Source organism: Epinephelus lanceolatus, chromosome 8, assembly GCF_041903045.1.
Source record: "Epinephelus lanceolatus isolate andai-2023 chromosome 8, ASM4190304v1, whole genome shotgun sequence".
Classification (NCBI taxonomy): domain Eukaryota; kingdom Metazoa; phylum Chordata; class Actinopteri; order Perciformes; family Serranidae; genus Epinephelus; species Epinephelus lanceolatus.
In genome coordinates this window covers 16,641,300-16,656,929 of record NC_135741.1, presented here as the reverse complement: position 1 = coordinate 16,656,929, position 15,630 = coordinate 16,641,300, and the positions used below count along the sequence as shown (strand labels likewise).

The following is a 15,630-nucleotide window of genomic DNA, read 5'->3' as shown; positions in this document are numbered from 1 at the left end:
AGGATCTGGTCAGTTCTTTACTGGTGACAATATGATTACATTAATAGAGCTGAATGTATTGTGAATTTCTGTATCTCATGGCAGTCCAAAAGAAAGCAAAAGGGGCGTGGCTATAGTCTGAGTTTTTGTTGAGGAGTGGACCCTATTTTATACTTCAGTAACAGTACAGTAATAAGATTAGTCTAATCCAACAGGAGTCAGAAATAGCCTTACGCTCCCCCACCCAGAGTCTCAGACAGGAGGAACCTGATGATGGAGATATTTACAAAGGACACAATCTCAGCTACTTTTCAACACATTCTTGGGGTTGATTCATCTACATGCTCGATCTGTCATCCTGGTGAGGTAGATGGCTCTCCGTAAAGAAGCGCACAGGATCCTTTGGGTTTCTTGTGTCGCCCCACCCCGCCACATAGGGATAATCTGAGACGAATCAAATCAAGTGAGGCCAAAGGATTGACTTCCCACAGAGCTGGGGACAACGTCAGAGCTGGGACGGTTGATGTCAGAAATGTTGGTGACTGCAGCTGGGAACCACTTGTGTTGGTAGATGGTGGTTACAAGCATCTCGACTCTCGTACTACAGGTAAATCTTTTTTTTTTCCTAATTAAATATATTTAGTGTATTTATGATTGGATTGGTCTTTTCTTGTTAGCTATTTCAAAGTTGATTGTTTTTTTCACTTTGGTCTTGAAGAGTGACAATGAATGTGATTAGGTAAAACTATCAGCTAAGAATAGCAGCTTGCAATCCTTTAAAATGGATTATGTCTACTTTACATTTGACTGAATATGATTGATGATGTTGATCTTTGAGCAAAGTGTGTATCTGTAAGTGGTTTTCTCTAACTTGTCTTGTCATGTATAAAGAGAGATATTAAACTCCAAAAGGAATAAAATCCAGAGCTCTGGTTAATCATCAGATACCTTGTATAGTATTGTATTTCAGACTTACAGTAAAGCTCTACAGCACAACTTATTTACAGACTGCATAACAAGGTGTATAACATAGTGTAACATGGTAAATATATGTGTGTCCAGGCTCTGCTATGACTGTGGATGTGAGCCTGAGTGACTGTTCAGATGGCACTCAATGCAAAGACAAGAGGTGGAGCTCTGATGGAATTCAGTAAGTAAGGATGGTGGTTGCTCGTCATTCAGTCCTGTCAGTGACTTAACAATGACTATAGAAAGGTGCATTTTAAATGTGCCAGTGGCTATTTTTATTGTAATGCCCCAAAGACATACTTGCAATGCCAGACAAGGATTAGACACCTAAGTGATCACTCACCACTGATGGTCTTAACCATGGAGGTGTTACAAAACGACCTACATTTGGTGGCGTCCCTATGTGGCACTGTGGTGTCTATTAAGGACATAAAAACTCTTCATGGGAATTTAATAGTATTTTACCTGTTTACTCTGGGAGACCACTAACCTTATAGCTTCCAGTTACATATTGAAGTATGTTAGATCACTGAACAAACACTTTAGTTTATGCTCACATTTTTCAGTTGAAATGAAACATCTATTGCTTTTTGAATGCACACAGAAGACTCATTTCTTTTTATAAATCTGTGTTAGTGAGCACTTTGTCTTCATTATCCATCCACCTAACAGGTGTGGTATATCCAGATATTGATTACACAGTAGTCCACAAAGAGCCAGCTCAGTTCAGTGGAGTCATGTCCATATTTCTCACAGATAGCCCATGTAAGAGGGCACACAAGGATATGTTCTTCATTTTTTATGCCGGTCTTACAGCAACACACACGTTGTTCTGGTGGTGTACGGCTCCACCTCCCTATTTCCACTCGCAATCTATGAGAAGACAACCGGAACTGTGTGAAAGTTATTCTCAGATGGTCTTCAATGTACGGTGTATTGCTGGTATAAAGTGGATGAACAGATATATCCGGATTGATGGCTTGGTAGGCTTGGTATCTTGTTCCCTCTTTATATGATCTTGTTTCTCCATTATCTCAGACAAGTATAAGTTCATGACTTGATTCTCTGTTCTAGTCATTTCTAGAACATACAACAAGAGGTCATCTAGCATGCCCTGATGCTGCTTCATCTTGGTCAAATACCTGGCTTGCTTTTCTCTCACTAAGGCTTACACTGAAGAGAGTCCTGCTTCCAATAGGCAGGTTAGGTTAGGTGTAGTAGACCTCATCCCAGTCATGTAAAGAGACTCAACAGACTTTAACGGCACTTTTAATCAAGCCTAACACCCGTACAAAATAGCTGAAGAGAAAGCAGCCTCAAAAACCTTTAGTTGGGGCATCATAGTTGGTGGATAAGAAGACAATTAGCTTGTTTAAGTGCTTCATCTTCTCCTGTACATGTAGGGCAAGTGAGGTACACAGGTGTGTCTTGGCTGGTCACAATAAAAGGCCTCTCTAAAATGTGCAGTTTTATCACACAAACAGTGACGCGGATGTTGCGATGGTTTGTTTTGTCTGACCAGAACTGTTGCCTGTGAACTGAATATTTATTTCACTCAATGAAGTCGTATTCAATGTCGGTTCTGAGAGTTTGGCAGTACATCCAACCAGCCTCACAACCTTAAAGCACAAGCATCCACACCAGCTCAGGATCTCCACATCCAATGTCTTCACCTGCAAAACTGTCTGAGACCAGCCAAGGGGACAGCTGATTCAACAGTTGGTTGTGTGATTGTGTGTTGATATGGAGGTCCTGGTCTCGCTCACTAGACCGGTTGGATGTAATAATAATAATAATAACTTTAATTTATATAGCGCCTTTCAAGAAACCCAAGGTCACTTTACAATACATAGTAATGAAACAATAACACCAACAGAACAGTACAATACAACGCAGGCAGTACAGAAAAGCAAAAAACTATAGCAAACAACAGAAGAAAGCAGAGAAACTGTGTGATGGAACACTGGGCATGAGATGGATTATCGAATTAAAAAGCCATGGTGAACAGATGAGTTTTGAGGGTGGATTTGAAAATGTCCAGTGAAGGGGCGTTGCAGGTTACAGGGGGGAGAGAGTTCCAGAGGGTGGGGGCAGCAACGCTGAAGGCCCGGTCACCAAAAGTTCAGAGGCGGGAGTGAGGGATGAAGAGTAGGCCGGAGTCAGAGGAGCGCAGAGATCTGGACGGAGTGTAGGGGTGGAGGTGGAGATTTGGTGACAGATTTGACGTGGGTCTGAAATGAGAGGGTGGAGTCGAGGATCACTCCCTTGTTGAATCTACTGTATAACTGCTGTTAATATTGTTGTGTACTTTATATGTTGTTGATTTAATTGTTATTTATGGTATGTCTGTCTTTTAAATGTGAGGACTACAGATGGAAATTAGCTTCTAGCTAAATCCGGCATATTTACATGATGTCATGTATTTGTACCGATTGTTCATTAATATGCACTGTCCTCTTCAAATAAACAAATAAAGTAAAGTAAAGGTTGCGGACCTCAGCAGATGGTAAGATGGTGGCACTGTCAATGTTTAGGATTAGATCCCCAACCTCCCGAGCAGTGCCTTGGGGGCCACAACCATGAGCTCTGTCTTGTTGCTGTTGAGGTTGAGTAGATTAGATGTCAACCACGATTTTATTTTGAGGAGGCAATTGATGAGAGACTGAGGGGGCAGATGGGCAGAGGGTTTTGTACTGATGTAGAGCTGGGTGTCGTCGGCATATGAATGAAAGTTGAGACCATGGCGGTGGATGATTTTGCCTAGCGGGAGCATGTAAATGTTGAACAGAAGGGGGCCAAGCACCGAGCCTTGGGGGACACCATGATTGACGGAGGCGGGGGAGGAGGAGGAACCAGCATGGGTAACAAATTGTTTACGGTCAGAGAGGTAGGAATGGAAGAATGAGAGGGCGGAGTCCTGGCAAATTCTCGTAAACATTAGAAATGGCTTATGGCAGTGAAATGAACATGCAATTCACAGGCAACAGCTCTGGTGGACAAATGTTCACACAGTATCTTGATATACCACACCTGTTCAGTGGATGGATTATAGATTAAGTTGGCAAAGTGCTCACTTACATGGATTTATGTGTGAACAGAATTTGAGGGAACTAAGCCTTTTGTGTGCCTTTTTTACTGTATAGTGCTTACAATTTTAGATTTAAGTTTTGTGTATCATCAGATTTGTCTTCTCTTCTTTCCTCCTATAACAACTCCAGTCAGAGCCCCCAGGGCGAAGTACACAATAGTAGGAGAAGCTTTACGTTATATCGTCCCTGCACATTTGCAATGCTCAATCGGCTGTGGAGGTCAAGATTGCAAGTATGACAACCCAAGTTACTGGAGTGATGCCCAACAGGCCATTCAAGGCCTCTACTCATCCTGGTACACATGCTTGGTCTACTTTAATAGTTGTGACAGTACAACAAAACATAAGTTTTCCAAATGATCTTTTTTCGTGTCAGTAGCTTTAAACCCCACTATCTTTTTTTCTGTTGTTTTAGGGTTACTGATCATCTTCTTGCTATGTCCAGACCCTCAACAGAAATCATTGAGAAGTATAACATCATCGATCAGTTCAGAAGGTACAAACAACTTTGTCTGAAGGTCTCTCAGGAGTTTACTGCCAAAGAATGAATTGTTCATGTCTCTGTCTTTGTGTGTGTCTGTCTCAAGAACTGGTATTAAAACGGTGATCAACCTACAGACACCTGGTGAACATGCCAGCTGTGGAAGCCCTCTGGAGCCAGAAAGTGGCTTCTCGTACCGCCCAGAGGTCTTCATGGAACACAACAGTAAGCACTTTATACACTGGTTATTGGTGTTTCTGTGTTGCTGCTCAGATTTCACTGAAAACAAAATATCATTTCAGTTTATTTCTACAATTTTGCCTGGAGTGACTACGGAGTGGCCAACCTCACCACTGTGCTGGACATGGTGAAGGTCATGGCCTTTGCACTGCAGGAGGGAAAGGTAGCAGTCCACTGCCATGCTGGCCTTGGCAGAACAGGTAAGGAATTATGTATGAAGTGTTCTGACTTTTCGGGACAGTCTTGTACTATATCTGACATACAATAAATGGTCTCCCCTTTCTTCACTGCAGGTGTGCTGTTAGCATGTTTCTTGGCCTATGCTACCAGGATGACTGCCAACCAGGCTATTTTATTTGTACGTGCTAAACGCCCAAACTCCATCCAGACCCGAGGTCAGCTGAGCTGTGTCAGAGAGTTTGTCCAGTTCCTTGCCCCCTTGAGGAGTGTCTTTTCCTGTGCTGAGCCTCGATTCAACCGAGTCACCCTGTCCCAGTACCTGAACCGCCAAAGACACATATTGCATGGCTATGAGAGGAAGGAGCTGAGGCACCTCCCAAAGATTATCCAGTTAGTGTCTCGCTTGCTGTTGGACATTGCAGAAAACCGACAGGTGATTGAGGAAGACATTCTGGAGGCCCCTGACATCCATGACTTAGAGATGACTCTCAGTATCATTGAGGAGATGGGCCCGGAGTTCTTTAGAAAAGAGCCCCGCTTACCAGGCGCACCCACATTACCCAGACATTTTAACGAGCCACCCATCTTCTACCATCGCAAAAGTCTGAGCTACAGCGAGTCCGACTTGAGACGACTGAGCTCACAGCTCAACCTCCTCACGCAACCTCTCAGCTCCTTGTCGCAGAGCGATGCTGAATTATCCATTGCCCCATCGGAGGCTGCTCGTGCTACAACCCAGCACTCAGGCTGGAACAGCAACATGTCAGACGTTTCAGGCGGCTCAACAGGCCTTTCACACAACTCAACAGGCTCACTCTGGCAAGTCAAGAATGTAGAAAACCAAAAAGATGTATCCATTCTGCTGAAGAAAGTGAAGGGGAAAACCATCCAACGCAGTGAGTCTGTGGGACACAACGAAAGTACCAAATATGCTACCATGTTGTCCAGGTGGAAGGCAGAGCAGAGGGAAGAGTTAGGGATGAATGGGAAGAAGCCTCAAGGGGAAGAGCAGTCAGAGAAGTCGGAGGTGCCCTTTATTACCCTGCAGTCAGAGCTGTCCCTGGAGGCCAGGAGGTTGCTTGTGGCACAGTCCCTGGCAGTAGACCTTTTTCTTGATGGAGAAGAAGAGCACAGGACCAGAGTCTTGTCCTGGCAGGTAACTGACCAGTGATGTAGTGGTCCTTTCCCTGATGTGAACTTTTATTTTGACAAGGCAATTCAAGTTTTTTTCTGCATGATACATGGCATACAAATGCCAGTTATTAAATGAATCCATGCTCTAACTTTGGTGACTCAGCATCAAGTGTCTACAATAAGTTCAAAGCAGCTATTAATGGCATGAAAACTCTTCACATAGAATAAGTTGTCTCAGTCACATACAGGCAGACAGGGTCTAACATGACTCCCTAAATGTGTGCAGGCAGAGCTGAACCAAGGCGGTGGCTGGGAGAGGCTGTGTATGGAGCGGGATCCCTTCATCCTCACTGGGCTCATGTGGGCATGGCTGGAGCAGCTTAAAGAGCCGGTCATCTCCATCCAGGACGCCAAAGCCCTGAACCCTATCACTGATCCTCAAACTGTCCTCAACACACTTGACCAGGTCAGTGTGTACATTAATTCACATTTAAAGCAACAGAGATAGGACTACAAAGTTCCCAAATTTGGTTTAACCCTTGTTTTCATCTCTTCCCAGGCCTCTAAACAAACATTAACATGCATACTAGATTGTATGGCTCATATGCTGGAGATACCACAAGAGGTTGAAAATGCATTCCTGAATCGTACCATCAAGGCTTTCACATGGGTAAGAAAATCAACACACCCAATTATTTGGGATTCATTTTACAATTTAATGACCTTGTTATTGGTTTTGTTTCAACAACTTGAGTCTTGTTTGCATTTCAACAGCTGGACAATAAATCAGAGGATGGAAGCAAAGTGTATGAGTCCATGACTGAAGTCCTACGGAGTGTCCTTGAGGAGATGAGATGCATGGCCCTCAAAGCAGATGAGACACCAATGTCTCCACCTACCTTCCCTTAAACATAGATACCACCAGTCATCTTTATGTGGTGCACTGCCTGTACCTCCATGTGGAGGCATGAGAGAGAGGAAAGGATGCTTTTGTGCCTTGTGACATTTTTTTTCAATATTTCATCATTGTGGGATTAATATAAACACTTGTGGTACATAGATTATTGTCGTTTAATATGCCTTAGTATTTTCTTACCTCAGTCATGAGTGGAGGCAACATATAGAGAAACAGGTGACCAATATATTTTTTAAACATGATGCCTTAAGACTGGTCATAATCAACAGCACATACCTCAGCTTCAGAAGAGTAGTTAAAGAACGTATTAATGCAGACTTCTCCAGTGATACTCAACTTACAGCCCATGGGCCAAATAAGGTGTGCAATAGGGTGCTGGGTGACCCACTGACCATTTGGGCTCCACTGGCCTCCTGTCATTTTGCATACATGGCCCCCGGACAAAGCAAGTTGAGTACCCCTGGACTTCTTTCTTCACAAGCATGTTGATCACACAGCATATCAATGCCTTCCTGTCTCATAACATAGTGTATATCATCTTTAATGACTGTTACATTCTGTTTGCTGTAAACATAGACTTTCCAAAGAACATCCAGATGTCAGTATATATGATGGAGTTCACAATAAAAGCAAATGTTCCTCCTTCTAATGGGTTGTGCAAACTGCTTATAGGCACCTTTTTGTGAGCAAGCGATGCTTAGGAGGTGAAGGAATAAGCTTTTAGGACATCCTTCCCGTCGTTTCCCTCAACTGAGGCCACAATGCTTGAGTAGTCACAGGCGACATGAGTAAACCCTCTAGAAAACAGGACACAAAGCATGAAGTGAGGTTAGGAAATGTAGATTAGAAAACCCACCCGTAATTGGGCTGTTGAGTTACTAGTGTCTTGGCTGCGGACCAGTGCTAAAGCATACAGTACCTTGACATTGTGTGAGAGCCTCCCAGTAAGTGGTATTGGCTCTCCAGGGTCAACCCACGATCTCTGTCATTTTTCCATGTCAGCACTCGTAAGGAGAGATCCTGAGATGCTGTCACGGCTCGAAAGCTATCCTGTAAATGTGAAGACAAAGACCATAATTGTACTGTGTACAACAAATACTTTCAGTAAGTGAAGGGATATTTCTTTGAATTCCAAATGAGAAAACAGCCTACCACACATATAGAAGAGATTGGCATAACATGCTCTTTAAAGCTAGCGAGCTGGGCTCCTTTCAGAGAGTAGATCCACAGCTCCTGGCCAGATGCCAGCACTAAACAGTTGCTGTCCTTGGCCTCCAGAAGGATGTTTGAGGACCAGCTGTTCAGTGTCAATGGGAAGGACTCCACCTGCTGGACTAAAAAGAGATTCAAAATCATACCAGCACAAGCCTACAGCAATATTTAGGAAAAATCCATCCACCTTTTAAACCCCTGAACTGTTGGAGTAGGAGTAATTCTGAGATGTAGAGTTGTCATATTCATTTTCTGAAGTACCCACTTATATTAACACTAATATTAAAGGGACAGAGGTGTCTGCCTTCTCTCGAATATGGTGGAACTAGATGGCATGACTTGTGGTGCTCAAAACACCAAGGATGAAATAAAATGAAATGACATGAAATAAAATACAATAACATAAAATAAAATAAAAAATGAAATAAAATAATTAAAAAATAAAATACAATTAAATTAAATTAAATTTAATTTAATGAAATGAAATTTAATTTATTTACTTTAAAAAAATTGAAAAAAAAATTTGAGAAACTCAACAGCTATGTCTCTTTCCAGAAATCATGACCCGCTTACTCAAGATAATCCACAGACCTTGCTGTGAGCAGTTTCATGTAGGAACTATTTTCTTTCTACCAAACTACATCCGTCAACCGCTTCACCACACAGCGGGCAGCGTGCATCTACTGCTAGCTCACGAAACACCACTGAGCTACTGTTACAGCTAAGCTGAGGAGGACGCTATAAATGTATATATCTGGCACTGTCAGAAGCACAAGCCTTCTCTGTGAGTAGATGCACGCTTCCTTCTGCGCTGTGATACAGTAAGCGGGTGTAGTTTGGTAAAAAGTAAATAGTTCCTACATGAAACTGCTCACAACAAGGTCTGTGGATTATCTTGAGTAACCAGGTCATGATTTCTGTAAAGAGACATTGCTGTTGAGTTTTTCAAATGTATTTTTTTTTGGCACTATGAGCACCACAAGTCGAGTGCCATCTAGTCCCATTATATTGTAATGCAGGCAGACATCTTTACAGCTGGTATCTCCGACACTCAGCAACTCACACTAAAACAATCTAGACTGATAAACAGCACTACAGGTAGGAGGTAAAACAGGTATGTTTGATTTTGGAAGGATCTGTCCCTTTAAACTTCCACTCTTGAGACGTTGGCATGCCGGTCATCCACGGGAATAAGCAAAATACACAATGACAAATGTATCCTGTCTGGCAGCATCTGTACCAGCAGCTTAACAATACCTGCAGGAACTAGTGGATTTTCCTACAATGATTCACTGAGTGACTGCAGTTTTCTAATGACTAATATAAGATTCTGCACCACATTTATACTGAAGCATTTCAAAGTCACGTACATCAGTCCTCACCCAGGATATCTGACTTGTACTTCGTCTTTTTAATGCTGACATCGAACACAGTGAGGGCTTTGTTGTTTGGGTGCTCATTGTGGTGGATGATGGCCAGTCTGGCAGGCTGGGTGGGTATGAAGACAGCAGCCTGGCACCCAGTAACTGGCACAGACTGGCACAGAGGATCTTCGTCCTCAGAAGGCGAGGTCAAACTCTCGGTGTAAATCACCTGCAAACAAACCAAACAACAGAAGTCTATAAAATCTGTGTGTAATGGTTCACTCCTGGCATCCCAGAACACCTATTTCCCCCACTGTGTTATTTGCACTGAGGTAATTTGGCTAAAGGAAACACACGAGAACAGACCAGAGCAGGAAACACAAATATACAGTCAGCCTGTCAAAGACAACAAGAAATACCTTTGGACTTAAATCATCATTGTCCTTGGTTCCAGCAATAATCCATTTCTTGTCAGGTGAGACTAGGAGTGTGTTGACTTTAAAGGTGTCACACACCATTATGCTGGACTTTTTAGTCAAAGCTGAATCAGCTAGTGTGCACACAGATCCCTGACTGGTTCCAACCTGGAGGAGAATATAATGAAAACCATTACTAGATGAAATAAAATATTATTTCCAGACTTCTGAGAGAATTCTGAACTTACAGACAGAAACCAATTGTTGCTGATGTTGTACTGTACTAATGTACAGTGTGGGGATCCAGCAGAGAAGGAGGCCACCTCCTGGCCAGTCTGACCCTGCCAGGTCTTGATGAGGCCCGTGGAGTCTGCTGTGACCACAACGTCACGCTGTTCATCAGTTACAATCGCTGTCAGGGGACTCTGCACAGGACTGCACCACAGGACTTCACCCTGAGAGAGATAAAGGTGCAACATCAGGTGAATGTCTTGATGAGGGCGTTTATTTATTCCAGTGTCTTGTGAAAATCAATTTCAGTCATGTTCAGCTGGAATGAAAGCTGCATACACGCAGCTTGCAGTGGCACATGACGGCAGTACGTATCACGGTCTGAATGAGTGTCACTTTTAACTCGGGCTTTACTTCATGGCATCTCAGATCTAAGAAGAACACCAGTTGGAAATGTACTGTGGAAATGGACTGATACGAGCTTATAGCGTGACACTTAAAGGAATAGTTCACCTACAAAATTACCATTTGTGTATCAGTTAGTCATTGCTGGTTATATTCAACTGATGAAGACAACTTTCTTTTTCTCACATGCCTCCACAGAGTCCAAAAACAGAAAATTCTTGATAATTGTATTTAAAGGGGGCAGCATTTAACATCAGCAAAACTATATCAGATGTCACATGGTGTGAGCAGAACCATCCATAGCTTAATGTGACAAAGACAATGGAGTCAGTGTGGACATTGTGGAGGACTACAGGTACCTGGGAGTGCATACTGACAATAAACTGGACTGGTCCAAGAACACTGAAGCTCTCTACAAGAAGGGCCAGAGCCGCCTCTATTTTCCGAGGATGCTGAGGTCCTTTAACATCTGCCGGACAATGCTGAGGATGTTTGATGAGTTTGTGGTGACAAGTGCTATCCTGTTTGCTGTTGTGTGCTGGGGCAGCAGGTTGAGGGTAGCAGACACCAGCAGACTCAATAAACTGATTAGCAAGGCCAGTAACGTCATAGCTGGACTCTCTGGTGGCAGCATCAGAGAGGAGCTGACATTGGGTGAGAGGCAGGGTACACCCTGGACAGGTCACCAGACTATCACAGGCATGCTGACACATAGAGACAGACAACCATTCACGCTCACATTCACACCTATGGACAATTTAGAGTCAACCGGCATGTCTTTGGACTGTTGGAGGAAGCTGGAGTACCCACACGCTGACATGGGGAGAACATGCAAACTCTGCACAGAAGGGCTCGAGAAGGGATCGAACCAGGAACCCTCTTGCTGTGAGGTGACAGCGCTAACCACCACACCACCGTGCCACCCTAAGATATGTGTCATCTTGGAAACTGTCTCCCACCCACTCCATGATGTGCTGGTCAGACACAGGAGCACATTGTGACAGACTCATTCCCCCAAGATGCACCACAGAGCGCCACAGGAAATCAGTGTCAGAGTCAATAGACTGGCATTTGGACTTTTTAACCTTCTGCATTTATAATTCCTGGTTATCTATTGGGTGCAATACTTCAAATGCTGCAATATTCAGTGCAATTATTGAACTGTGCAATATTTTTCACCTCTTGAATATATTAATTCAACATACAATGCACATAACTGTACATATTACTTATATTTACTCTGATTCTATTGTTGTTTTATTCTACTGATGTATATATTGTAGTTAAATTTTCACACGGATGATATTTTCTTTTAATATTTTAATTTCATATCTTAAATTCTAGTGTTAATCACTGTAGCATAATGCAAATCTTATTTTTTATTTTACTGCACATTTCATACCTACTTTATTTTATTTATTGCTTTATATTTACACACTTTTTTTTTACATACTCTTATTCTTGAGTCTTATAATTCTCTATTCGTTACATCGGAGTGACTGTAACGAATCATAGTTTCCCCTTGGGGATCAATACAGTACTTCTGATTGTGATTTCTGAAAACATCCGTTTGTAAGCTGTCACACAACTCATGCAGTATCATCACAGTCTCATTTATCCAGTCGTATGCTCAGTACTTTCCAAACACATGCACTTCACTAAAGCACTTCCACATACAGGTAGCATGTCCGGGCCAGCGTATGCGTTTGATCTCTGCTTGTGCATTCTGATGTGCAGAGTTCAAACACATGCACTTGCCAAGGCACACTACCTGTCCATGCCTGAGAGAGTTTATGTGGAAGTAATGTTTAAGCAAGATGATCTGGCTGCTCCTTCACTGAAAGAGTTCGTACAACTGTGCTCAGACAATGTGAGGACATCTGGGATGTTTTCTTGTTTTTGGATTCTTTGTTCATTGTGGAGGCATGTGAGAAAAACAGGTTTTTTCCCCCTAAATTTAAAGTACACCAGGGTGAGTTATTGATGTACAAATTATCATTTTGTGGGTGAAGTGTTCCTTTCTTTGCCTGTAAATACTGTATTAAAGTAATACAATATAATTTAGGTCAGATGGGGGGAAAAAATTGAAACTCTGCCTCCACACAAGCCAACATTTTGCATTTATACAAATACCTTTAACACAATATATACTGAGAATGCATAATGATTTGCTGAAGGTGTTGCACTTACATTCTGGACGTCCCATGCTCGCACTGTACCATCAGAGGAGGCGCTGCACACTGTGGCACTGCTGCTCCAAATGTTAGGAAGCTGAGCCGAGTTCCCCTGCAGGTACACCAACCCGACCACCCTGCCTGATGGACAGCACGTCAGATATGGAAATGAGATACGAGAGACATCATGAAGGCATGCACAGGAGATTACAGACAAACAGACAAACAACATACCTGTGTGTCCTCTGAGGCTTTTGCAGGTGTAACCTCCTGACCTGCCTTTAGTCATATTCGCCTCTAAGTGGCAACGACGCAGGAAGTATCTCTTCCAAGAGTGATTCACGTGTTCACTCCCCAGGACTGCGAGGTTACAGAAACTCCAACGCTGCAGACACATCCTCCTGAGAGGGAAACACAGACTTTGATGTTAAGAATATTTTTTATTCATTTTTTAAAGAATTAAACAAACACAATAGACATGATGTAGATAGGACAATCATGACATTGTTCTATTCTGCTTTAATTGAGTCTGTTCTCTCCTTCAGTGTTGTCTGTTGGTTTGGTAATCTGAGCCTTAAAAACAAAAACAAGTTGATAAAAGTGGTGAAGTTGTGCTGTAAGATCACTGGTGTTACTTTTGATAACGTACAGTATCTGTATGAAGAGAGCATCACCTCTAAAGCTGCGTCTACTGTCTCAGACTCTCAACAGCCCCTCATGTTGAGTTTTAGATGCTTCCTTCAGGATGGAGGTTTTGCTTCCCTAAATGCAGCAGTGTGTGATACTGGATTCTGTGTGTTATGTATTGTACTGTCTGTATCTCAAATTGCCCCTTAGGGACATTAAAGTTTTACCTTACCTTACCTTACCTTACTTACCTTGTTCCCAACCTTTTTCTTGAGGGACCCATATTTTTACCATTGTAGACTTTGGTGCCCCCTACACATGTTACACATGCCCTTATCCTCACAATGCATATCTTAAAAAATGTCTATGCTAATTTACTTATTCATTTTTAAATAAACAAATACACTTTTAATATACCCCTTAAATTCGTTTGTTTTTGATACAGAAATGAATTAAATTTTGACACATAACACATCCCTTAAAATCAAGAGGGCTCTGCGACCCCCCCACGGCTCTTTGGTACCTGCCTAGGACGGTCGCGCCCCCGGTTGGGAACTACTGCATAAAAGCACCCAGTACCATTCAGAAAAAAAGGCAGGGGATTAATATCTAGACGTCCAGTCCAAAGCTGTCAGTTGTCATCAATATCGGCAAAACAGGAGACTGCCCCTTCTGCCAGGACGGTCAAGAGTGAAAAAACACAACAAACAAACAAAAAAAAACAAAAACAGGGGAAAACACACATGGGTGTGAAACTGCTGGAATATTATTCAGCACACATAGGGTGTCTACAGGTATCAGACACTTAAATTCAATGCTTTTTAAGACCTTATCAAGATATTTAAAACAAATAATCTTTTTCTGATTCATTCATTGCAGGTAAGTACATGTAGTCCCGTGCAGAGGTAGGTTTTATGCAGGAATATAGTTATTAGAGTTAAGTTAAGCGACATTTTGCCAACAAATGAGTGCAAGTATAAAGTAAAAAGACAGTGTCAGGGTTCAGTGGTAGGTTTTAAGTTTTGTAACATCAGAAATGTGACCCTTCACACAGAAGAGCTCGACTCATTTTGACAAAAATAGATTAAAACATGAATAAATGAAATAAGATAAAATTTCTGTGGCTATTAAGAACTCACAAATTAAAAATTAAAACCATTTAATGACTTTAAGGGCCTAATATTGATAAAAAAAAAATAGCCTACATTAAAGTTAAGACATTTTATTTTGTTTTGAGATATTATCCACAGGTGCATGACGTTGCAAAAGACAGAAATGAAAGTACAAACAAATCTCACCTCCATAACCAGGGAGTCTCTGCAGCTTCATTCCACTCCTAAAAATATATATTATAGCATATTAATCAGACACAAAACATATAAAAGGCTCGCTCATATTGCACACTCACTACTTCCGCAACTTGGACACTCCTTACCTTACACACACTGGAGGCACTGATTAAATCTTCCTCGGGCAGGAAGGTAAAAATAAGAATAAGGCAATCACTGATCAAGTGCGGCTGATCAATATCCATACTGATATCTATAATAGGCACCCCTTCACCTACTATTCTTCCTCTGTAAGTGAGAGCGACAGCAGCTCAATGTTTGGGCTAACTACGGAAACAAAACAGGGACATGGGGGTGTGGTTTGTTTAGCTGGTAGCCTGCAATGTTTCCACTACGCCACCAGATGTCGCCATTGTAAAAGGTAGGTGATGGACAGGACGGAGGCGCACGGCAGGTTGCGCGCAGCAGATGCTTTATTTATGGATAAATTCCAATTTTAAATGTGGAAAAATTCAACAAGGACATGAATGCTTGTATTTAACTTCATAAATGTTTGATTTAACCACCTGCTGCCTGACTGAAGAGAGCAGCACTCTCTTTTTGAGGTAATAATTGCTTTAAAAAGTTGCTTCTTGCTTGTCTTTTATTTATTGTTTTAAATATATCTGCAGGATTTTGTGATGCTTTTTTGTAAGTGTGGAAAAAATCATTTAGAGAAGATAAACTGCGTAAAGTGCGCGTAAATGGGCACTTCACATCGAGCCTTGACCAACTTAATAACCAAATAAGAGGCCACTCCAATCAGTCAAGGTGAATTCACAGCAGAGGAGTGTGTGTGTGAGTGTGTATGTGTATGTGTGCTGAGATTCAGCCCTGGCGGGATTCTTAAGCAGGGCCCCATGTCTCCTGTGAACACGCCCCAGAT

The 15,630-nt window shown here is 42.2% G+C and overlaps 2 protein-coding genes across 2 annotated transcripts; one reads left to right on the top strand and one right to left on the bottom strand.

Moving 5' to 3' along the window:
- Nucleotides 1-286: 286 nt before the first annotated feature.
- ptpdc1b (protein tyrosine phosphatase domain containing 1b) lies at nt 287-6,980 on the top strand. The gene is made up of 10 exons (XM_033628007.2): nt 287-586; nt 1,042-1,129; nt 4,167-4,332; nt 4,452-4,532; nt 4,624-4,742; nt 4,820-4,957; nt 5,051-6,093; nt 6,358-6,537; nt 6,631-6,741; nt 6,846-6,980. The coding sequence occupies exons 2-10, from the start codon at nt 1,084-1,086 to the stop codon at nt 6,978-6,980; spliced, it is 2,019 nt and encodes a 672-aa protein (XP_033483898.2). The 5' UTR covers nt 287-586; nt 1,042-1,083.
- On the bottom strand, nt 6,767-15,043 carry fbxw12 (F-box and WD repeat domain containing 12). The gene is made up of 10 exons (XM_033628009.2): nt 14,852-15,043; nt 14,715-14,752; nt 13,024-13,190; nt 12,806-12,930; nt 10,228-10,434; nt 9,983-10,147; nt 9,582-9,792; nt 8,140-8,321; nt 7,907-8,037; nt 6,767-7,784 (listed from the first exon to the last, which is right to left on the bottom strand). Exons 1-10 carry the CDS (start codon nt 14,948-14,950, stop codon nt 7,685-7,687), a joined length of 1,425 nt encoding a protein of 474 aa, XP_033483900.1. The 5' UTR covers nt 14,951-15,043; the 3' UTR covers nt 6,767-7,684.
- Between the last annotated feature and the right edge of the window lie 587 nt (nt 15,044-15,630).